Source organism: Serinus canaria, chromosome 10 (genome assembly GCF_022539315.1).
Source record: "Serinus canaria isolate serCan28SL12 chromosome 10, serCan2020, whole genome shotgun sequence".
Classification (NCBI taxonomy): domain Eukaryota; kingdom Metazoa; phylum Chordata; class Aves; order Passeriformes; family Fringillidae; genus Serinus; species Serinus canaria.
The window spans coordinates 2,622,224-2,645,555 of NC_066324.1; the positions used below are offsets into that span (position 1 = coordinate 2,622,224).

At 46.2% G+C, this 23,332-nt stretch overlaps 3 protein-coding genes across 3 annotated transcripts in view; 1 reads left to right on the top strand and 2 right to left on the bottom strand.

Moving 5' to 3' along the window:
• MTFMT (mitochondrial methionyl-tRNA formyltransferase) overlaps nt 1–23,332 on the bottom strand; it is a 431,560-nt gene that overhangs the window by 105,366 nt on the left and 302,862 nt on the right. The gene's annotated exons all lie outside the window — the stretch shown is intronic.
• Nucleotides 1,565–11,308, top strand: INTS14 (integrator complex subunit 14). Its single transcript, XM_018913998.3, has 12 exons — nt 1,565–1,784; nt 1,888–2,158; nt 3,329–3,436; nt 5,238–5,393; nt 6,397–6,515; nt 6,939–7,081; nt 7,841–7,933; nt 8,433–8,577; nt 8,831–8,964; nt 9,067–9,185; nt 9,561–9,626; nt 10,475–11,308. The coding sequence occupies exons 2-12, from the start codon at nt 1,937–1,939 to the stop codon at nt 10,724–10,726; spliced, it is 1,557 nt and encodes a 518-aa protein (XP_018769543.1). The 5' UTR covers nt 1,565–1,784; nt 1,888–1,936; the 3' UTR covers nt 10,727–11,308.
• On the bottom strand, nt 11,467–22,861 carry HACD3 (3-hydroxyacyl-CoA dehydratase 3). Its single transcript, XM_030228503.2, has 11 exons — nt 22,741–22,861; nt 22,291–22,333; nt 21,197–21,270; nt 19,176–19,340; nt 17,734–17,785; nt 17,260–17,370; nt 16,518–16,645; nt 15,902–16,014; nt 15,308–15,414; nt 14,402–14,533; nt 11,467–13,450 (listed from the first exon to the last, which is right to left on the bottom strand). The coding sequence occupies exons 1-11, from the start codon at nt 22,825–22,827 to the stop codon at nt 13,374–13,376; spliced, it is 1,089 nt and encodes a 362-aa protein (XP_030084363.2). The 5' UTR covers nt 22,828–22,861; the 3' UTR covers nt 11,467–13,373.

The window sequence follows — 23,332 nt, forward strand, 5'->3', positions numbered from 1 at the left end:
AACAGCCAGATGGGAGATGCTGTTGCAGAGAGAGGCAGGTGAAAATTATCCCATTTTCAGGATGTCTCCTCTGCTGGCAGTCCTAAAACAAGAGCGGGTCAGGTGTGAAGGACATGTTAGTGGAAGAATTCCCAATCCAGTTTAATACCCACAGCCCCTAAGAAGATTAAATAGTATTGTATAGATTTGAGTCTATCTCTGAAACCTTTGTCTGCTACCACAGGTAATTCTCAGTGTGAGGACAGGTGATTATCCCCTTCACAAACTCCTGCACTGAAGCACCAGCCATGGACACGGATCACCCTCCCGGCCCTGGCAGCGGGTAAATCACATTTACAAACACTTTTAAACACGGAGCATGGAGCTGCACTTTGAGGCATCTCCTGTGGCTGGCAGGCCAGATGCCAGACAAGCAGCTCTGCTGGTCTTTGCCACAGTATGTGACCACTCTGCAGTGCCAGAGCGAGGTTTAAAACTCATTGACTCCTGGAAAAAATCCCTCAGGGCCTGTGCCAGGAGCACTGAGGCAGAGGGAGGGAGCAGGGACCTGGAACTCCTCTGTGGCACTGATACGGTGCAGCTCCACAGGGGAAGAAATAACAACATCCCTGGCCAAGGATTTAATAGCCACAGCAATCTAATAGTCAGATTTATTGCAGGGGAATTAGAAATGTGTGATTTGATTTTGGGTCCCTCATGCCAAGGACATCGAGGCGCTGGAGCATGGCCGGGGAAGGGAATGGAGCTGGGGAAGGGTCTGGAGTGGCTGAGGGAGCTCAGCCTGGAGCAAAGGAGGCTCAGGAAGGACCTTGTGGCTCTGCACAACTCCTGACAGGAGGGGACAGCCAGGGGGGTCGGGCTGTGCTCCAGGGAACAGGGTCAGGAGCAGAGGGAACGGCCTCAAGTTGCAGCAGGGGAGGTTTAGGTTGGATATTGGAAAAATGTCTCTGCTGAAAGGCTTGTTCAGCATTGGAGCTGCCCAGGGCAGCGGTGGAGCCCCCATCCCTGGAGGGATTTAAAGCTGGATACATGTGGCACCTGGGACATGGCTTATGGGGGCCTTGGCAATGCTGAGGCAATAGTGGGACTTGATGATCTTAGAGGGCTTTTCCAGCTAAACTATTCTGTGCCTCTCTGATAATTTTAAAGCAAACTGTTGTCTGAACACACAATTTCAGGAGTACATCCCAGTTTCGCACTGGTTTATTGCCTCCCGCCCCCCCCCCCCCCCACTCCCACAGGTACAGAAGCGGGAGAAGGGGGCGCACCGCCCAGCCGGGATGCTTATCCATAAAGCCTTCTCCACACATAGCGGTCATTTGTGCTCCTATTTTACGTGGGCACCACGTTCCCCCAGCACGGCCATCCCACATTCCCGCCTCCCGCACGGTGTCAGCCCTCACGGGCTGCGTGAGACGCGGCCATTCCCGCCAGGGCCGCGCCTGCCGGGGGGACGCTTTCCGTGCCGGACGCATGGCGGCGCGGCGGGCCGGGGTGTGCAGCAGCGTTTTCCTTCCGCCGCTTTGCTCCGTGCCCGCCGCCGCCGCTCGGCCCGGCCCGGCCCGGGAGCGCTCCGGGGACAGCCCCGCTGAGGGCAAAGGCTTGTAGGGAGGGCCGGATCCCTGCCCGACCGCCCTCGGAGCGGCAGGGCTGCGCCCTTTCCTGAGCGGGGCTCAGCTCCTGCCGTCTCCAGGCCTTGCGCTGCGCCCGGCTGGAAATGCCGTGTGGGGTTCAGCGTGTGTTCAACTAATCTGTGCTCAGCCCCTCGTTTTGAGGGGGAAAGGGTAATTGTCGCTTCTCCCCGGGGTCAGCGTGAGGGGGCGAGACGCGCGGCTCCCCAGGTGCAGCTTTGGTGATGATTTGTGCCTTCCCTCCCGCCGCACGCAGGTGATCCCGGCCCAGCCCGCCCGTGAGGGCGGCGGAGGAGCAGCTCGCCATGCCCACGGTGGTGGTGATGGACGTGTCGCTGTCCATGACGCGGCCGGTGTCGGTGGAGGGCTCCGAGGAGTACCAGCGCAAGCACCTGGCTGCCCACGGACTCACCATGCTCTTCGAGCACATGGCCACCAACTACAAGCTGGAGTTCACGGCCTTGGTGGTGTTTTCATCCCTCTGGGAGCTGATGGTGCCTTTCACAAGAGACTACAACACACTCCAGGTAGGGGTGTGAACACTAAAGCAGTAAACCGTCGACATTTTTAAAAAATCAGCCAATTGTGCCACCAAAGCCAGGTGAAGTTGTGTGATTTGGTGCATCCTGTGCACAATGTCGTGAATTGAGTGAGTTTGTCCTTATTTTAAGGGCAGGTGGAATCAGTGTGTTTGGAACACTGAACTTTGCCAGTTGCACCTTTGTAGGTGAGCACTGGGGTGTGGCTGATTGACTCTGAAGTGGAATGGAGTTAAAAATGGGATGGAGGGAAGGACTGCCTGATGAAGCTCCCCAAGTGGGTCTGTGATGTCCCTGTTTTTATGTGTAGTTATTGGTTTGCTCTTGATAAACAATGTGGCTGACAAGACCATTTAGAAGGGCTTTGAGTTGAGTGATTTGGTAGACGGAAGGTGCTGTTGAGAGTGTGTAGAGGTCAAAACAGTACAAGAGTAAGAATAAGTGATTTTAGGCCTCACAGATGTGGTGGGAATTTGGGAGGAGGAAATGGAAAGGAGAAGGTCCAAGAGGGAAGTTTCACATGTATGCAGTAAGGCACTGGAGCCTTTGAATCCAGTAAAATTTGTACATTTATATCTGACCCTCACATGCAGGGGGAAATGACACATTGCTCTCACAGGCCGCCATGGTTTGGGTTTGTCCATTGGGCAAAGAGATTTTGAAAGTGTTCTCTGTTATGTTTGCAGTTTAGCAGGTGGGTGCCAGTGCATCCTCTCTGATTAGTTTTCACTTCCCTAAGAGTTCATTTGAGGAATATTGCAAGCCAGGAGCCCAGCCAGGCTCCTTTAGCAAGCTCATCTCTCACAGCTGCATCCTGGTGATGCCGTGCTAAGTGTGAGGTTTTCATTTCTAGGAGAAAAGCTGCTTTATGGATGCAGATGAGAGTTTTGGGTTTGTTACTCTCTCTCTGCCAAAGAGTTTTTGTGAAACAAACTCCTTGTGGTCTCTGCTCTGACACCTGGGAGGATTTTCTCAGCTTAGTGTTTCCTGTTATATGTTGCCTCAGGTTTTCACTTTTTTAAGACATGCAAAGGTGTTTTTTCACTCTTAAAGAGCTGTGTTGATAATATTACAGTTCCTTGAAAGCCAGGAGTGACTGCTGGGTGTCTCCTGGCAGGGGTGCTCCCCCAGCAGTGACTGTGGTGTTTGTCTTTGCAGGAAGCCCTGAGTAACATGGATGACTATGACAAAACCTGTTTGGAGTCGGCGCTGCTGGGGGTTTGCAACATTGTCCAGCAGGAATGGGGGGCAGCAATTCCTTGCCAGGTATGGCTGATTGCTCTGGTTCAAGTTCACTGCATGTTTAGTTATCCCTGGCAGGGAGATTGGAACTTGGTGATGTTTAAGACCCTTTCCAACCCAAACCATCCTGTGATTCTGTGGTTGATTCTGTCCCTGTGAGTTGCACAGAGAAATGTAAATGTAATTTGAAAGTTTGGAATGCTCTCAGGCATGCTTTATGTAAAACCACAAAGAATTAGTATTTTGGCTAAACCTGCAATATGAACAGAAGGTGATCTTTATAAAAATATTCAGCAGCAAAAAAAAAAAAAAAAAAAAAAGAGACTGTTTCCTGCCCAATGTGTTCTTGTAGTGCAGTGGATTGTAAAATGTGGCTCAGGAGCACTGTTGTGCAGGCCTGGTGTTTGATCTGGATGCAGTCTGCTGTCCCAGGAGCCTCACTGCATTTGGAAAGGGTGTAGTCCCACATCAGGAGCCTCTCCCCTCCAGTCCTTGATGGTTTCCAGGGCTTGTAACAATTCCAGCTCTCAACCAACACGGTGGGGCTGCTGCTGAGTGTGTTTTGATGTGACTTCTCCCCCAAATGAGTCATTTGCCACGCAGCTGCTCACACCCCCCATTCAGCCCTGCAAGCTCTCTGCCTTCCAAATCTGCTGCCTTTTATGGCAGAGTTTGCTTTAACCCTTGGTTTTCTGAGACACTTGATTTAAGTTCAGCAATTTTGCAGCTCAGTGAGCTGGGAAGATGCCTGAAGCAATATTCTTAAAGGAGAAAAAGGATAGAGGTTTATTGGTTAGCCAGTGCTTCATCATCCAACACACACAAAAGGCACCTTGGGACAGCAAAAAACAAGAAAGCAAACAACAAGAAAGCTGTGAAAACCAAGCAGAGATTAGACCTCAAATGTTTTGTCTCTCATTTGTGCCATAGCTCATTTTACTGGCACTTCAGGTGCTGGGGTGATGGAGGGCACTGAAAAATGTGCTGTGCAGCTTGGAGTAGTGGGAGACATCACTGGTGAGCACCAGTTCTGAGGAGACTGTGAGAGAGACTGAGGATGCAGGGAGAATACAAATCTGGATGTAGCAATTACATGGAGTTTCAACTGGATGTGATTTTTCCTTACCTAGCAGCCAGAAATCATGCCTGCTGTTGCCATGCAGCATTGAAGGAGCAGCTCTTTTACTCCTGTGGAAGCTGGGTCACAGCTGAGTGTAAATAATCCCATTATTCAGTGTAATTAGTGCAGGTTTCCACAGGGGTTGACTCTGGATGTGCAATTGAATGGAAAGGAAAAGTGTGTGGTTTTGATATAGTAGTTCTGCTGCAAAATGTGAACAGAACTACTGCAGCTGTATTTGCAAAGCATTAAGATCACTAATACTACCCTTTTTTGAGGTTTCTGTGGCTTGTAGTGGGAGTTGCTTTCCAGATTCTGCAGAAAAAATTTGCTTTATCATCTCTCTGAAAATAAACCTGGAATCCTTGAGTCCAGCAGCACGAGGCTGGTGTTTGGCTGTGTAGCCACTGTGCTTCTAGTGTACACTTCAAAATGAAATGGATGAGATTCAAATGTTGGTGCAATTACCCCATGCCAAGAAAAGGTTTATTTACCATGCACACCGTGTAAACCATGAGGGTTCAGTCTTCAATTTCTCCTTGATGTGGGGTTCCTTCTGGAAATTTTGCCCAGCTCGGTGGAGGAAACCCGCTGGGAGCAGGGAGTTTGGGTGGGAGCAGGCGCTGCAGGAAGGCTCCTGCAGTGTGTGGGTGTTCAGGTGCGCTGTGCAGCTGGAAGTGTCTCACCTGTCCCCGGGCCCCGCAGGTTGTCCTGGTCACCGACGGCTGCCTGGGCATCGGCAGGGGCTCCCTGCGCCACTCCCTGGCCACCCACAGCCAGCGCAGCGACAGCAACAGGTTCCCACTGCCCTTCCCGTTCCCGTCCAAGCTCTATGTCATGTGCATGGCCAACCTGGAAGAGGTGATGTCATATTCTTTGTTGCATTGGATAATTGTTGGTCTTCTCTGAGCTAACGACCAGGTCAGCACAAAACATTGTGTTGATGTTCTTGTGCTTAAGGTTTAGTTGACATTCTGGTGCTTAGTTACTGGCTGAAAGAGAATTAAAAGTTTATTATTGCACTGTTATTATCTACTGCTACTGCATTATTACCATAATCTTTATAAATCATGTCAGTTTGTCCCTGGGGAGTATTATGGAATTTTAATGTCTCTGTTTATATTACTACTGCATTAATTACGTTGAATGCTTTTGGGGTTCTTCTTAATCTACAGTTAAGTTCTTGAATAAATTACTTGTGTTGTAAAGATGCTCAGCACTTAAGACACAGTGGCTGTATGTAGAAATGTGAGAGGGGAAAACTGAAGTCTCCAAGCCAGTGTTCAAAACACCTTCCCTTAGTTTTGAAGGAAAGGTGTCAGTTTTCTTCCTCCTTTCTCTTTCTTTTGCAAATTTCAATCCCAGCTTTAAAAATCTTTACAGGAGTTAGAATTCTGTTGCATAAACGTTTGTTTAAAAAGAAGCCTATTGGACTAATATTCATTAGATTAAGTTTCATTAATAGCATTGCTTTTGATTTGACACCTGTATTCTTGTGTCCTTCACAGAAGGGTTTTCTGCTTAGGCATCAATTAGATATCTCAGCTTCATGCTCTTTGTCAAGGATTATTCTTTTGATTAAGCTGGGTGATTGAAGCACTGTAAACATCTCAAAATAACTGGGAAATATTTAAAATAAATATTTAAAATAAATAATCTATTTCTGATAAGTAATAAGAGAACATTGCCTGGGAGACAAAGAATGTTGGTTTATTTGGAAAGAAGAGAGAGAACAAAAAGTCATGGGAGCATTCAATCAGATGCTTTTTGCTGTGTTCTGTGTATTTTCTTTAAAAATACTGGTTAGTACAAAAGAGAATAAAAAGAACACTCAACAAAAATATTTCCCCTTCTTTTTCTGCAGCTTCAAAGCACAGATTCCTTAGACTGCCTGGAACGGCTCATTGATTTAAACAATGGGGAAGGGCAGATTTTCACCATTGATGGCCCCCTGTGCCTGAAGAATGTGCAGTCCATGTTTGGGTGAGCACACTCATAGATAACTGACCTTTGGGAAGGTCTTCAGTTGGTATCTCAAAAGGAAAACAAATACAATAAGAAATCTGGTGATATGAGATGTTCTAATTAAACTCTTTTCTTTTATTGTTTTATGATCTTGTTAACTGTAATTTCATTTTGGTCTTCACTGGTTATGGTCAATATTTATTTAGTCATTGTAACCAAACTGTAGCATCTGTTTATGCTTGGCAGATAGAAGGCAGTAATTTCCATAATTATTGTTCATCTTCCATGAGTGGGATAATGCTGCTTTGTTTCATAATTTAGCAATGCTAGAACTATTGAATTAACTGTAGTTAAAAAAAGTTTAGGAGCTAAATTAGTGTGCTTTAGACAAACTACTTTCATTTAATATGTATTATGTTTTCCTTAATAACTGTGTTCTAGAAAGCTAATAGACCTGGCTTATACACCATTCCATGCTGTCCTCAAGTGTGGCCATTTAACATCTGATGTGCAAGTATTTCCCAGACCAGAGCCTTTCATTATAGATGAGGAAATAGACCCCATTCCTAAAGCAATTAATACAGGTAACAAATCTTTGATTGCTTTTTTACTAAAAGCCATTTGATTTCTGCCCTTTCACTACCACCTCTCATCCTGTGGAGTTATTGCCTCATCCACTTTGTTTCTGCAAGGATCAGTCTACAATTGTGTAATTTTTTGGTGTATGTGTGACACCAGGGAACAAAAATATCATCCTGCTTCATCCATGTGTACCTGGCTAAAGGGCTGCAGTATGGCAGAGGCACTTTCAGAGCTCAGGGTAACAATTTCTAGGGGTAGAGACTGGGAGACAGCCACAGGCTGTTTTCCATGAACACCCTCATAAGCTTCAGGGAGGAGAAATTATCTTTAAAAACAACTGTGCAAAGAAAAACCTTCCCAGCCCCCCTGTCAGTGGACACAGCTCCCGTGAGCAGCAGGTATTTGCTTTTTCTCTTTTGGAATTTGTAAGACAGCAGTGGATTGTGTACAGTGTAAATAGCAAGGTGCCCAGTTATGTAACTGTCCAGCAGCACAGCTCGTGGGCAGCAGTCTGTGCTGAAAGTCATCTTTAAAAGCTGTGTGTTTTATACACATATATTTATACACATATATTATAAGTATTTCTAACTTATTAACCCTTTGCACTCCAGTTCAGTTTGGGTTCTCTAGTGCTGCCTTTAGTCATTGCTTCAAAAAACCTGGTGGTGGTGATGTTAAATAGCCTCTGAATACATTTCATTTATTTCCAAATGTAACTTAAACTGTCTTTAATCTGATTTAAATCTGTTGTCTCCCTGCAGATCTAGAAATTGTTGGGTTTGTAGATATTGCAGACATTTCCAGCCCTCCTGTCTTATCCAGACACTTGGTACTGCCCATTGCACTTAATAGAGGTGAGCAAGTTGGGTTTATTTCAGCAAAAACTACTTTAAACTTCCCTTGTAATGAGGTTTGGACTGGAAACACAGGGTTTTTTTTTGCTTTATCAATATACCAGATGTCACATTTTTGTGATTGCATTAAAATTAAAACCTTAACCACAAGCTCTCTTATTTTGCATACTGTGTTCTTTGTGAAGTTCATAGAGGGGCCAGGGTCCTTACAACATCATTATTAATAGAACATGCTAAACCTACAGTTCAGAATAATAATAAGACATGAAATATGTGGTGCAGGATGAATATTTAATGCCCTTGAGTACAATGCAGTGGAACATTTATGTATCATTATTGTGCCACTTTGCCCAAGCAGTTCATTCTGCAGCTGTTTGTTCTACAAAAGTATTAATTAACTCTTGCAGGCAGACAGTAAAGGGTGGTGTCATGGAAACAGATCTCTTGTGTTTGAATTTATTCTCATGTTTTCTCTTTCTTTGCTTTGATTCCTCCCCAGAGGGGGATGAGGTGGGACCTGGGATCACAGATGACACTGAAGATGAGAATTCAGCTAATCAGATTGCTGGGAAAATCCCCAACTTCTGTGTTTTATTACATGGCAGCCTGAAAGTGGAAGGCATGGTGGCTCTCGTCCAGTTGGGGTATGGAGCTGGATGTCTGCCTGAAAAATCTCTTACTTTGCTCATTTAGGCTTTATTTATAAATTATGCTTATTTATATCTGTATTCTGTGCAGAACTCTGCACTGCTAGACTAAGCTGTGGATTTTTAATTGCAGATTTGTTTCTGTCAGTACAAATTGCAAACATTGAGCCTCCACACAGTGAGAGGGAGGCACATTCTATGCAGAGGGGTGGAAGATTTTCAGCCTTTGAGGGTTTGCTCTTTTCCACAGGCCAGAGTGGTATGGAATGCTTTATTCACAAGCTGATAGCAAGAAGAAATCAAACCTCATGATGTCACTCTTTGAACCTGGTCCTGAGCCCCTCCCATGGCTGGGGAAGATGGCACAGCTTGGCCCCATTTCAGGTACTGGTCATACTCCTCTGAGTAACTCTTAACCATTCAGTGCTGTGTAAATGATCTTGGCAATTCTTGGTTGCTAAATCTAGAATTTATTTTTTCTCCCAGATGCAAAAGAAAATCCTTATGGAGAGGATGACAATAAGAGCCCTTTCCCTTTGCAGCCCAAGAACAAGCGCAGCTATGCTCAGAATGTCACTGTCTGGATCAAACCCAGTGGCCTCCAGGTAATGAGCCAGGTTGTGCTGCTTTACCTGGAGCAGCAGGAGCCATCTCAGCAGGAACTGCAGTCTGTGCATGTCTTGCCCATTTAGTGTAATTGCTTTATTGCTTTTCTTTCATTTTTATAAACACTGCCTCTTTACAATGTCATGATTAAAATGCAATCAGAAAGCATAGCTTGTTTAATGAGAGCTGTGTCTCCAGTGAAGCATCTGGCTTGGTTTATTTGATTAAGTATAATTACCAGTTATGTTTCAGCCTTTGTGAGCTGCAGTTTTGTCAATGGTCAGGATAATTTATCCATAAAGAGTTGGGGGTTGTTCTGCACCTTCCCCCAGAAGCTGCCAAGATTATTGGATTTTTTTTTCTCTTTTCTGCAGACAGATGTACAGAAGATCTTGAGAAATGCAAGGAAACTTCCTGAGAAAACACAAACCTTCTATAAAGTGAGTAACATTCCAGGCTGGCCGAATTTGATCCATAGTGATGGTGGTGCATTTGACAGAGGAACCACAGTGTGTTCTGTTCAGGCTTGCAGTGCTCTGCAAAAACTTGCAGACTGGTAAGGTGAGACAGGGGCGTCTCATTTCAATGGTCTGGCACTACATTTTCTGTCATAGATGTGTCATGTCTACAAATGCCCCTCATGACCTCTGCTACTTCCATGGTGAACTTCTATGCTGTTGTCCAGGCAGAAATTAACAGGGATCAGAGAGGAATAGGAACACAGATGGCATTCTGAGTCTTGAAAATGTCTCCTCCTGAATTTTATCTGCAACTGAAGCAGAGAAAGACAAAGTTCCAGGCACATTTGGCCACACCATAATGATCCATTACCAGACTGTAGCTGGAGGTAATTATTCCTCTTGCAAGCTTAGTGCTGAAGCAGTTTGGTTTTGCAGCCTCCAGAGTCCTGAAGAATGAATACCCTGCCTGAGTGCACATAAGCACTGTTCAGTTTATAGGGAAGAAAAATCAGTGTTTCTACATTTTACTGGACACTCTGGTCAAAGGCAGCAGTCAGTCAGTGAAGCCTAAGCTTCCCTGCTGGGACACAGACAAAGCAGGCAGGTACAATAGCTGAATGCACAAAAGGAAGAAGTGGAGGCTTATAGAAAAGGATCAAGGGAAGACCACTGTTATCATCTTCAGCCCTGACTTTCTATCCACGAGCAGCTGGACAGTTTCCAGCAGCTGCACTGTGAGTAACATCACTTTTAAAAACAGATACAGGAAACCCACGTTTGATGTCGAGGCTTGGAGTGGCTTTAAAAGGGGTTTTGTGTCTTTGCAGGAGCTGAATCGTTTGCGAAAGGCAGCTCTGGCCTTTGGCTTCCTGGAGCTGCTGAAGGGCGTGGCAGACATGCTGGAGCGGGAGTGCACGCTGCTCCCCGACACCGCCCACCCCGACGCCGCCTTCCAGCTCACACACGCGGCCCAGCAGCTCAAAGTGGCAAGTACCGGAGCCTCGGAATATGCTGCCTATGATCACAACATTGCTCCTCTGCAGACAGACTTTTCCAGTAGCAGCACTGAGAGAATGTGAAGTCTCCATTTTGGGAGCTTCTCTAGATTAAGGCTTAAGCGGTTCAGATTTTCTTCTGGCCTGTTCAGTCACTGTTTGAAGAACTTCCTATCCTAATGGGGAAGTTTTGTATCAGTGCTCTCTAAACAAACGTAGCTCGTTTGTGGTGGCTTTTAGTCAGACCTGGAAACTGTGGAAAGTGTCCCAAACCCAGTGATGATGTTGGATGATGGGTGGAAATTATTTGGTACATGTGAGGAGAGAAAAAAATGCCATTGGCAGCTCTTGGATTTTGGCCTCCCCAAAATGCAGTTACTGCAGAGCTGAACTCGCTGGTGAAAGTATCCTAAAAGGCAGCTACTACACTTTAAACATCAACTTGATTAGTCCAAAGAAAGGTGTGAGAAGCACCCTGCAAGATCAGATACAGAACTGATTTTGGGGTGTTGGCCCTGACTTTATGCCCAACTTGACAGACAGTTTGTACTAAGCATTATCACTTGCATTGCAGTGCTTTTGCTTTTGAAAGTAACGTGATCTTGGGACACATGTTTTTTTATTTGCATAATACAAATAAAGAGTAATTCTTCATGAAAATTTAAATTGGATTTGTTCCATTTTCATAGCAGGCTATGTACCCCAAAACATTGACCTGGCAAAGGCTCAGGTCCCAGCTGTTTATCTCAAGTTAAATATCAGATTATACAACTTCTAAGGAAGTTGTATAATTTGAAAGAACAAACAACTGAACTAAAACAAAATTTGGTTGTAAATCTTTATTAATAGAAACACATTCTTTCTGAAGGACTAAAATTCAGTAGTGTAAGATCCATGACAGCTTGCACTAGGTACCACAGTTTCACTGATGAATGCATACAGATTTCATAACAGAGGTTTAAATGCCCAGAGAAGAAATCAAAGGATGAAAGTGATCCTTGCTGTTCTGTTACTCAGCTAATTCAACCCTTTCACATACTTCAAACATAGGTACAGTGTGTGCTAAGTGAAATATTGTGTAAATAGTGCTCAACTCTCCTGAGTAAAGTAGGCTGTGCTTCTCCCAAAGAGAAGTTGTATCTCGCCTCTTGTTGACAGAACACAATTTGTGAAATGCAGCGTGGAGCTTGTACTGCTTCTATGTTAGTCTCCTCCTAACACTATTTCATGTACAGTAACAAGCACTGGGTCCATATCACAAACCTTCTGTTGTTTGTTACTTTTAATATATATAAAATAATTTTCTGGAGGGTTCATATTGTTTTACAATAGAAAAAGATAAATAGTAACATGGCACTAAGCTAATCTCAGCTTGTGTCTGTTCTGGATTGCTGGCATTGCTCTGCAGTGCCTGGGGCAGTGGCAGTTGGGAAACAACCTGTTCATAACCACAGTGCAGTTTGAACTAAACTTGCTGTACATTTCTAAGCTGGGTTAAGGAGGCCAGAGGAATCTGGGATCAGCTACAGGAGGCTCAGTGTGAAGAAGGACATGCTGAAATAAAGTCAACTGAGCCAGAGGTTTCCAGGTGAGACAGCAGATGACCTGAAATGTGGGGGGAGCTTCTCTTTGGTGGTGGTAGTGATGGTTAAAACCAGGAAAGAGAAAAGGGTCCTTCAAACCGTGTGTGGGATCTCCCTTACTAAGATTTGATATGTGTTATCTAAATAATACAGTTTATTTGACCCCCCTGTTCCATCCCCCCAGGAGCCTGTCAACCATACACACCAACTTCTCTGCTGCACCCCTAAATGCAGGTAGCAGAGTGACTTTGCTGCCTTGCTGAAGGCTGTAAATACAGGAGCCACAGCCCTGCCAGGATGGATCAGAGGGGCCCCATCTACCATGAGAATTCCACATTCTCCCTTTGCATGGGTTGGATGGAGTTGTGTTGGGGTTCACGTGCCAGGGGAAAGATGGTACCTATGTTCCCTTGTTTTGTTACATTTCAGTGCTTGTTCTACCAACCAGGAAAGCGTTTCTGCCCTCATGGCAGCTTCCTTTCCCTAATGACTGGACAGGATCTGTTGCTACAGGAATACACATTGCTATGGTCCACACAGAGCTCCTATCCTGTTAAGGTTCAACTAGAAACAGACTAACTTGGTAGCATTTAAAAGCATTAGCCACTTCCAGTTTTAATTCTGCATCATCAATAATGCTGCAGAAGAAAAGGGGGGTATATACTGAGCAAGTTTATCCCAGTGGTTGATAAACACCCAAACACTGCACAGTGGCCTCAGACTGTGCCTCCTCCTGTCATCAAGATGCCTCCCAGGAAAAGCACAGGCCAGCAAAGAGCATATCCCACGTCAGAAGCCCTATCTGCATGCAATATTGAAAGAGCAAATCTCCAATTAAAAGATAAACTATTTCTATTTAGTGCTGCTCCACTGATTATAAGCATATCATATGCAGATAATAGGATTTCTTTCTAATATGCTGGTTGACAGGATACAAGTTTAAATGTTCAATGGTAAATGCCATGCATAGATGATGGAAAGGGAACAAAATCCAATATAAGGGAATGTTACCTGAATTCACTATGAAATCATGAAATCTAGCGTGGTCATTTCATTTTACAAAATTCTTTCATTACAGTGGGTAAAACCGTAAGAATTAGAGGCTTATCTTGTCCCCAAGTGAGAGAAGAAAGCATTGCAGTCCTGCTTCACTTCATCTTTCTCTTCTTTGGTCCAAGGTGCTGTTTCCTTTGCTTGTAGAGGTGACGGAAGTTTACAAATACCCCTGGAAAGGAATGAAGTGTTTAGGTAGGACATCACTGCGTCTTTTTATGATAAAATGGCTGTACCAGAGCTAAAGGAAAAATAACAGACCCCAACTAACCCAACTACCACACAACAAAATAAATTATTTAGGGGTGTGTGTAGCAATGAAAGCTAATGCAAGTGTTTTCTTGCTGGCTGAGGCAGGAGTTGCTGCACAGGCTGTTTGGTAAAGAGCTGCTTAGAAGGTTTGTTTGTCACCTTTAAGAAGTTATGACACCAACTGTGCAGAGCTAAGGAGGATGAACCAGGTATTTCAGAGTAAAACTCAACTGAAGGGTGGCTTTAAGCAATGTCTGTGAGCAGGAGAAATCTAGTGAAAGTTCAGTTTAAAATTCTTGGTTAAATTGTGGTGAGTTGTGGATACCCAGCTTGGGTGTGGGTACCAGGAATTTATATTGTGTTTACAAATGTAACACCAGAAACCAACTATGTCTCAAGCAGGTTTTCTTCTTTAAATACAGTATTTAAAGAGAATTCTGTATTGTTTCCTGGAAAAACATGATTTCATGTTGCATTTGTGATAGTATTGCAACATTTAACTAAATTACTTTAGTATGATATTATGTTTAAATTGCCACTACATCATTCTAAAGCTCAATTAGCCCCTAAAAGGTGAAACGAAGTATACTATGGTTGTAAACATATGTAAAAATAATTCCTTTAACCCAGCTTTACGCTGCTAATTTGTTACCAATACACATTTTTGGAGGGCTAATCAGAGCTCATTGGAGGTTTGTTCCCCCCATCACTGACAAGTTTACATGAACAATCCACAAGGATAATGCTTAACCTCAAGCAATTTTGTGTTGCCATGGTCCCCAAGATGCAGGAATTTTATTTTCTTTGAAAAATCAAGTTATTCAGGGGAAACTTTTTATTTCAATACTGAGAAATAGAATTAAATACTTACCTAAAAACAAGGCTATAAGATATATTTGAAGCACAAATGGAAACTGGATTGTGACGTTCAGTGGATTTGGCAATCCCAGGCTAAATTTCCCTGTTTCACTGAAGATTGGAATGGATTGAACAATACAGACAGCTGAAAGCAGAAGGTCACCATCATTACCAAGTACAGATAAAATATATAATTACCCAGCCCACACCACCTATTTCAGCATAGTCCCTTCTAATTTGCCAGTGCTGATTAATGACAGCAATTTTGACTGTGTTGAACATGCAGTAGGGTGGGAAGCACCTGGCTGAGGGGGTGCAGCAGGGAACCCTCCTGGTGAGACTGTTCTCAGGCACAGCTGCAGCCCCAGGGCCTGTGCCAGCAGGATTTGCCATCCAGAAATACCCCCAACAATGAAACAGGCACACTCCTCCCTTTGCTTGGTGTTGGGCAATGCCCAAAGCTCCTCCTGGCTCACAGACACGGGTTTGCCACACAGGAATAAGCCCCTGCCTGTCCTCTGCAGTCATTTACAAGATAATATCAAGACCTGGGAGCTGGTGTGAACCCAGGCCAGGCTGAGCAAGTCAGGCCCAGCAGACAAAGCTTTGGTTCAGTAGAGGGAAGTGAGCACTGGCCTCCTGTGCAGCCTGTTCTTGTTCCATTCGTTCATGCAACCCATCGTTGCCTTTACTTCCACCTCCAAAAAGGGAGTCTTTCCTCCAAAAGGAAAACTTTACATCAAATTGAAAATGTTCGATTCAGTATGAAAGACAAAATGCTTATATTTGGTTCACCTCAAAGAAAATCTGTTTAACTGTTGTTCTACTTTACTATTTTAAGTCCAGCTGCCAAAAAAAAAAATTGAGTTATTTTCCGAGCCTTGAATTCATTATTTAGTAAACTATTTTAAGGAGATACCTTCTGCCAAGCCCCCTAAGGGGTAGAGAGGGATCCAGGCAGTGTAACGGAGCCAGGTGAGTGGTTTCCATTCAATTCCAATGCAGGAAAGCATGTAATAGGGATACCTACAGTGTCAGGGGAAACAAACAGTTTAAAATGAAAACTACTACTAGAATTGGTCTTGTGTATATACACTGTGTGCTCAACACAATTCCAAAAGGACACGAGAATATTCAAGGCATTGCCCCTGTGGATGATGATGGACACTGGTTATTGGGCAATTTACAGAGCTCAGGCTCTGTAAAATGAACAGGGATGAAGGCAACTGCCTGGCTGCCTAATAAACCCTTCAAAATAACTTTGTTTCAAAGATAAAGGCCTCATTTAACAATGGAAATTCAAAGCACCAAAGAAATAAAGCAACAGGGCAGTATCACTTTCAGACTCCAGCCCTGCCTTAACTTTTGGCAGATGAAGGAAGGCTGTGAACAGTCCATGACTCAAGGACCCTGTGGGGCCAACTCTTCCAAAAAATACAAAGATCAAAATCTTCTTTCTTGGGAACAACCACTTTGTTCTGTGCACACTTGGTAGGAGGAAAATCCCACCAACCTGAACAGCTCAATGATACTCCAGAAATAAAATATGAAGAACACCACAGGTTTGCTCTGCATTTCCTCCAGGGTCCCAAGGATAACAAACAAAACGAAGTTTCTTCCAAATATCTATTAAAGATAAACATATTAAGGAACATTCACTCTTCATCAAAAGTAAGGGTAAGTTCTTGCTGTCAGAAACACAAGATATCTATCCTCACACATCTGAGCACACAACTCACAGCTGAGCTGTGACCTGCTGCTTACAAGTAGGCATCTTGCCCTGTATTTAGGTACAATCCAAGGCATCCAGTCTCAAATCAGCCATCTTCATTTTTATGCACAACAACCACAACCAGGATAAAAAGGGCACTGGCACCAAATCAAAATCATGTACTTTTATCAGCTTCTTGCTTTTGCTGTCCTGCACTCCCTTACCCAGGTGATGGAAGGAGACAGACAGCCTGTGACAGCCAAGACTGGCAAGCATGGGTTCCTGCCTTGTGAATAAGAAATCCTCTAGTCCAGTGCCAGTGAGGTTGCATCACTTACTTTAGGAGAGTCTCAACACTTGTGTAAAATAAACATTTACTTTAAACATAAAAGCAAGGAGAGGAATTTAGAAATACAACCTGCACTACAGAAGGGATCAGCGGTGATCTGACCAGTCCTATTAGTGAATTCATGATCTCCATTAATGCCAGGGTCTGACAGAAATACATCATATCAGAAATAGTGTGAAATGTGTCATAGAAGGAATCTGTAAGACACAGGAAACCAACCATTTTAGAGAACAAATGAATTTCCATGCTCAGGAAGCTGGTGCAGCAGCACAGCTTGTGATAACAGGATTCTAGTTGTATTTGAGAAAAACATGATGCATAATTACATAAGTTCTTTTTAGGCCTTATCTTGAACTCACAGCAGTTGGGGCAGAAACACTGCTCCATTTCACACCCAGAAGGATCAAGAGCTATTTCAGTAATTGCTTTACAAAAATGGCAGTAGTGCTGTACCTCAACAGAATGGATTGTTCCTGCTTCAAAAATGATTCTGTCCAGATCATTTTCAAAAACATTAGCATCGCAGTCAGCGAGACATTTTGCTTCAGCTGATTTTGTTAGAAGTGATCCTGGCAGAGCACAAGTATCATTCACAGAGTACACAGCTGTGATTTACAAGGGGACAGTATTTTCCTGCCCTTGACACTTTGATGACCTTTGAAAGGCTTTCATTGTGCTCTTTGGCATTGCACTCGTGGTTTAGTTCCTAAATATATCTCCCTTTAGATTTTGCTATTTAAAAGGTCTTAAAAGCAACACTGAAAATCAACTCAAACCCTCCAATATAAATAAAATAGTGCTCATTACTTGCCTTTTCCTAAGATGAATAGTCGTACTGTCATGTTCACAAAAATCCAAGAGAATCCCAAAAACTGTACAAGATTATACATGATTAGGTATCCCTTCTTCAGGTGTCTGAAAGCTAAAATCAGTAATAAACACATCAGGTAAGCAGAGTACAACGGTAATCGAGCTGCAAACCAGGCTTTCTGAGAATAAAGCTTATAAGGAAAAGGGAAGTTATTGATTGTGATAAAAGCATTGTTGGGTGCACTGGGGGTTCTGCTTTTGCCATCATCGGCCAGAACTCCAGAACTTGCTAGTCAGATTTTTGACATTCCTTGGAACCTTCAGTCCATTTTTATTAAATTTCTAATAGCTCACAAAGATCCCCCTCCAAGACACACCAAGCCACTCAAAACTGCTCCTTGACAGTCAAGGCTCACAAAGTGTGAACAAACTTCCCAAATCCCACTTTACCCACTAAAAAGATGCAGTTACTTACGGTCTTTTGGGACTCTGGATTCTATTTTCATTTTGTTAATCTTTTCTTCTTCCTTAAGATGAAGGATAAGGTTTTAAAGACTTACTGTAATTAGCAAGTGATTTGTTAACTATACTACTGCAAAGCTGATGGGTTTAAAACTCAGCCAAGCAGCCAGTAGCTAGAAGGTTTAAATTTTTACCAGCATAAAAGCAGAACATTCATCATCCAGAAATTATAGTACAGTTAAAGTCAGAGGGTGTTAACCAGTTACCCTGCCCTCACCGTGTGGTGTTCTAGTAATTAGATGCTTTTGCTGAAAAAGCCTCTGCTTTCTATGTTAATTCTCAGTTATGACTGTGCTGTTTCTTACATGATCCACCAGCAACCTGAAGAGAACAGAGAAAATCCAGCCCAGGTTCTCTGCCTGCCTTTTCCAATGCTCCTGGGCCTTAGCACCGCAGTGCCCCTCTCTGCTCCCTGCTAAGCTCATGGCAGCAGAGGGGAGCAGGGCAGTCAGTGTTTGTTGTAAAAGGGTTTTGCAGGAATGTGGTCTGTTCGAGCCTTTTCCAAGTCCATCTTGCACCTCCCCACTCAGTAAGCTGCTCAAGCTCACCGGATGGTAGGAATGCACCAGCAGGGCCAGCCAGGGCTCAGGAAAGCCTCAGCCATCCCTGCTTCCCAGACAATGTCCAGGTCTCACTCCTTTGGGCTCCACATGGCAGAGTGACATGATCCTCTGTGGATCAGCACACCAGGGAAGGGGCACATGCAAGGAGCCAGCACACATCTTCCAGCTCCAGTTCTAACCAGAAATGTGCCTATTTCAAATTCCCACTTACAATTTGAACCACTTAACTAAAAATGCAGGTGTTGAATAGTGTGTGCTGCTGCCTACTATCTGTTCCCAACAAACCTCTCCTGCAGAAAAGCAGGTTGGGGTTAACATTCAGGCAGTGCAGTCAGATCCCCACACAACACTCACCACAGCTGGCTCAGCGAGAGAGGCAAGAAAGGCTCCTTTTAGCAAGGTTTTATTCCAGCAAAGTATATCACACGTGGCTGAAGGGAACCCAGCGAGAAAGAGGGCAACCAAGTAGTGCAGGCAGCTTAAGAAGGGGAAGGGGTGGGGGGCGGAGATAAGGGCAGGGCAAAGGGGATTGGTCTCCTGTGGAGAAGGGCAGCCACCAGGGGTCCCAAGACAGTGAAGGGACAGGCAAAGGGCAAACCAGAGGAAGTCCAGGTGAGAGTCTGTCCTTTCCCCCCAGGAGGACTCCTCTATGTACTCTATGGTAAGAGGAGAGAGTTCATGGGATACTACACTTAACCAACTCTATATAGAACAGCAATAACAAGCAGCATGCCAGGGACTCCTGGTGAATGAAGAATGCAGGTTCAGGCACGGGAGAACAGCTGTCCTTGCTTTGTAAGCAGCACAAACTCCAGGTGCCCACAGGACTCACCTTTTCCTTCAGCTCCATCTCAGCATCCGACTCGTCCAACCAGCGGTCGAAATCGGGCGCCAGGAAGAGCGGGCGCTTCTCTTGCTTGGTCAGCCTCTCCCACCAGTTACTCTCTTTCTTCTGCACAGTGATGTTCAGCTGCCTTTGGGTCATCCTGCACACAGGCTGGGGGCAGAAACATCAGCAAAAGTCAGATGAAACAAGCTCCGAGGCTGAGTTGGTAGCCAAGCTCCCCTTATCAAGGAGGCAGGGATGACACAACTGCTGCAGCACAAATGTCTCTCTGCCACCCAATGCATGGAAGCAAAGGGCAGACCAGTTGAAGATGGCAGCTGTGATGGTTGCATGACCTGATGAGCAGCCTGCCCATATCACAGCAGCACTGCATCCCACCACAGAGCTAGCAGAGACCCTAGTGTCAGCCTTCTTGGACAGAACCCCCAATCTTGCCTTTACACTTCTTGCACTTAGTACTGTGAGCCACCCACCTCCTCTAGCCAGCAGTAAAAATAACACTGCCAGCAGCCACAGGTACTTGTCTAAACAGGGGACCCCATGTGACACCTGCTGCACTGAGAGAAGGAGCTAAGAGCCTTAGGGAATGCCTGGAGACAAGGTAAGCTGACAGAGCAAGCAGTGTGGTCACTGCCACCCCACAAGGCCTCTCCACTTGCACAGTGGCAGCCCAGAACCTCTCCATCTTTACAGTCCACAGCATTGTCACCTTGGAGCCCATGGCACTGTCACCTTGGAGCCCTTCTGACCAAGAAGGGTGGTGCTCCACATGGCACTGCCTGTCAGACCAGCTGAAACTGCTGCACAAGCTGCACTCCTAACTGAGCACGTTACAGCAGCTCTGCTCTGTCAAGGCTGGCTGGATGCTCTTCAGACATCTGAAGGCTGCTGCTGTAATTTACAGCTACTACACCTCATCTTTGCCTGCCACAGGCTCCATTTCTCACTGCTGGCACCAGCAAGGGGAACTCATGCTGCACATCAAAACTAAAGGAGAAAAACCTGGACTGTGATACTGCCTGGTCCTGACCATCTGTAGTTACACAGAGTTCAGTCTGTTCTCCACAGTGACTCAGAGTGACAACTTTTGGAAGGAGGCTGCTCTGCAGAGGCAAGGACTTGCCTTCCAGGCCTGGCTCACAGCAGAACCTGTGTCTGCCAGCACAGGAGACAGGCACAGGCAAAGACAGGCACCTCTCCCACACTGTGGGCCAGGCAGATGATAAGGCAGTGACCAGACCCTGAAACTGTCTGCCACTCCACACCTGGCAGGAGCCACACCAGAAACACGCCTGCTGACAGAGCCTAGAAATTTCCCCTCTGATGGTCTCCTTCCCTGCCGAAGAGCAGAGGTGAACGGTGGCTCCCAGTCTGACTGGAACTATCCCAAACTCAGCCAGGAATAAGCAGCACAAATCCTGCCCCAGGAGCAAAGCCCAAGTTCTCCTGTGCCCCAGGCTCTGAGAGGTGAGGACAGACCTCACAGCCACCTGTGAGTAACACAGAGGGACACAAGCTCTTTCCACTCAAGACTGCAACAGGGATTAATGAAAGACTTCTCCAGCAGGAGCCACAACATATCACAGCCTAAGAAATCTGCTCAAGCCAGAAACACTAATTCTCCTGACTCTGTTTGGTCCAGCTACAAAAGAAGCCATGAAACATCACACTGACTGCACAATGTTCCCCTGACCTCCAGTCAAGGTTGCATCAGACAACACATTGCCAGATTCTCCCACTTTAAATCCTTAAAAAACTTAAAACTGCTGTGTAACAAGTGACAAGCAAGTGCTTACTCAAGCTGGTCCATGCAAGCACCAGTTCCAGTGAGGTGATTTGCATTAAAACAAGACAATGGCACACAAGACTGCCACAGAGCTGGCTGTTACAGAGCTACCAGAAAAATTTAAACAGTATATTGGGAACTTTATGCACAGCCATTTCCCTTTTGAGTTCTTCAAAATTTATTTTTTCTTTGCAAGAATTAGAGAAGTAAAAATACCTACTTTAGGCTCAACTGGCTCGAGGAATTCGATCTCAAATTCATATATGTTGTCTCCTTTGGCACCGTGACCCTGGGCTAAAAGACAAGAATTGATAGTCAGTGTGGTTCCACACACTCCACCTGCAAAGGATGCTTTGTACGCAGAAATATTCAGCACTTATTCACAGCACTTTCTTCCTGCCTTCCTCAGAGGCAAGAGGAAACCACACAATTACGGGGAAGACACCAAAACCTAGCTGATGCAAGTCTGCGCCATGCTGAAAAAGGGTCCCTGCTGCAGGAAGCCAGCATGTCAAATTCCCAAAAGAGGGGATCAAAAGGCTCCTCACGGATAACTCAAATCCAGCAGAAAATCTCCTGCTGAGGGGTCCAGCCTCCACAAAATGCAGCACCCAGGGAGATGGGTGCTGCTGGGTGTGTAGGAGGGTGAGGTGGGGAGTCCCTCCCAGCAGCAGAAGGGCACTTATCAGGGTTTGTTATCTCCCACGTTGCTTCTGTCCCCAGAAGGGCTCCAAAACTGCACACTGTGTTTAATTCCCACCCTTCCACCCCGTAAACTGATCCCAAAGAGAACACGATGTGCAACACCCTCCTATCAAATGGCCTGGCTGTGGCTCAGCGAGGAGGCAGCAGCTCCTAATGAGACATCTTAAAAAATTCCGTGGTGCTGGAACGTGCAGCTGTCCAGCTGCAAAAAAAACATCTTTCAGGGCAAGATCTGCTTTAGTTTCCAAATGGAGCACTAGTTCCTGATGTGGAGGCTTGATAAGAATTGCACACAAGGTCTTTGTGAAAGGAAAAATTGCTGTGACTTATCTCTGGGGTTTGGCTGGCCCAGGATGGGAAGGATATATGGAAATTCCACTGGTATTTAAATATGGGGAGGTTGGGGTTTTCTTGTTAGATAAGATAGGGCCTGTTATGGTTACCAGGGCTGGAACACAGAGAGCTGTGGGTGGGAATGTGGCGGATCGGAACATGCCTAGCACAGTGGCTCCTGCCACTGATGGGAACCAGACACCCCGCGATGAGGACAAGTGGGACAGCGGCAGCCCGGGGAGGGGCCAGGCTGAGACCCCCCGATGGAGCCCCTACCTCTGAAGTGCAGGACATTATCGGTGATGGTGATGTCCGGGTTCTGCGGAGGGAGAACATGCATTAGTTGGCAGCTCGCGAACCCGCAGGGGTCAGTGCACCCACCCGGGGGGTCTCGCCGCCCCCACGGCCGCACAGCCCTCCCCGGAGCGCCAAGCCCCGCTGCCCTTGTCCCCGCGGGGATCCGCAGGTAAGCCACCCCTGGGGTCCCGCAGGTGTTCCCCACCCGCAGGTGAGTCTCCCCCGCAGGTGAGTCCTTCCAGGTGTCCTGCAGGTGATTTCCCCCGGGGTCCCCCAGGTGAGTCTCTCCCCACACCCAATTCCCCACAGGTGTCCCCGCCCGGCGTCCCCCAGGTGTCACTCCCGGGATGTCCGCAGATGTCCCCTCCCGGCTGTCCCCAGGTCAGTGTGCCCTCCGCAGCTGAGTCCCCCCGGGTGTCGCGGCCGTACCCGGACGTCGCTGAGGTCCACGCGCAGGAAGAGCTCGCGGTGCCGCTGTGCCCAGTGCACGTGCGGCCGCAGGCTGGGCCCCGCCATCGTCCCGGCCCGCACCGGCCCGCGGCGCCCCCGCGCCTGCGCGCTCCGACCCCCGCCGGGCGGGCCCCGCGCCTGCGCGCGCCGCGGGGGGCAGGCGGGGCCTCCATGGCCGGGCACCCTCAGGCGTTCCGGCGCTCAGTCGTGGGAGTCGTTGAGCCACAGCGGCTTCTGGGCTGGGAAAGGCTTCCCGGATCCGTTCTGCCCATTCCCCAGTACTGTCGAGGCCACCGTTAAGCCATGCCCTCACATCCACGCGGCTTTGAAATCCCTTCAGGATGGGGACTCCACCGCTCTTCTGGGCAGGCTGTGCCACAGGCTGTTCAACAACGCATTCTGTGAAGAAATTTTCCTTGATATCCAAACTAAACTTCTCCTGGCACAACTTAAGCCTAGTTCCCTTGTCCTGTAGCGTGCTACCTGGTAAAAGAGACTGACTCCATCTCAGCCATGACAGGAGAGGCTGATAAGAATTTAGCAAATAGCAAACCCGTGCAACCTGTTTCAC

Excerpts from the sequence above, each read along its gene's own strand:
- INTS14 (XM_018913998.3), top strand. The coding sequence starts at position 1,937 with ATGCCCACGGTGGTGGTGATGGACGTGTCGCTGTCCATGACGCGGCCG. Across the intron at positions 8,965-9,066 it reads ACAGCTTGGCCCCATTTCAG|ATGCAAAAGAAAATCCTTAT; the intron begins GTACTGGTCATA and ends TTTTTCTCCCAG. Across the intron at positions 9,627-10,474 it reads AAACACAAACCTTCTATAAA|GAGCTGAATCGTTTGCGAAA; the intron begins GTGAGTAACATT and ends GTGTCTTTGCAG.
- HACD3 (XM_030228503.2), bottom strand. The coding sequence starts at position 22,827 with ATGGCGGGGCCCAGCCTGCGGCCGCACGTGCACTGGGCACAGCGGCAC. Across the intron at positions 17,786-19,175 it reads AGATGGAGCTGAAGGAAAAG|GAAGAAGAAAAGATTAACAA; the intron begins GTGAGTCCTGTG and ends CTTCATCTTAAG. Across the intron at positions 15,415-15,901 it reads AGTATCATTGAGCTGTTCAG|GTATCCCTATTACATGCTTT; the intron begins GTTGGTGGGATT and ends CTGACACTGTAG.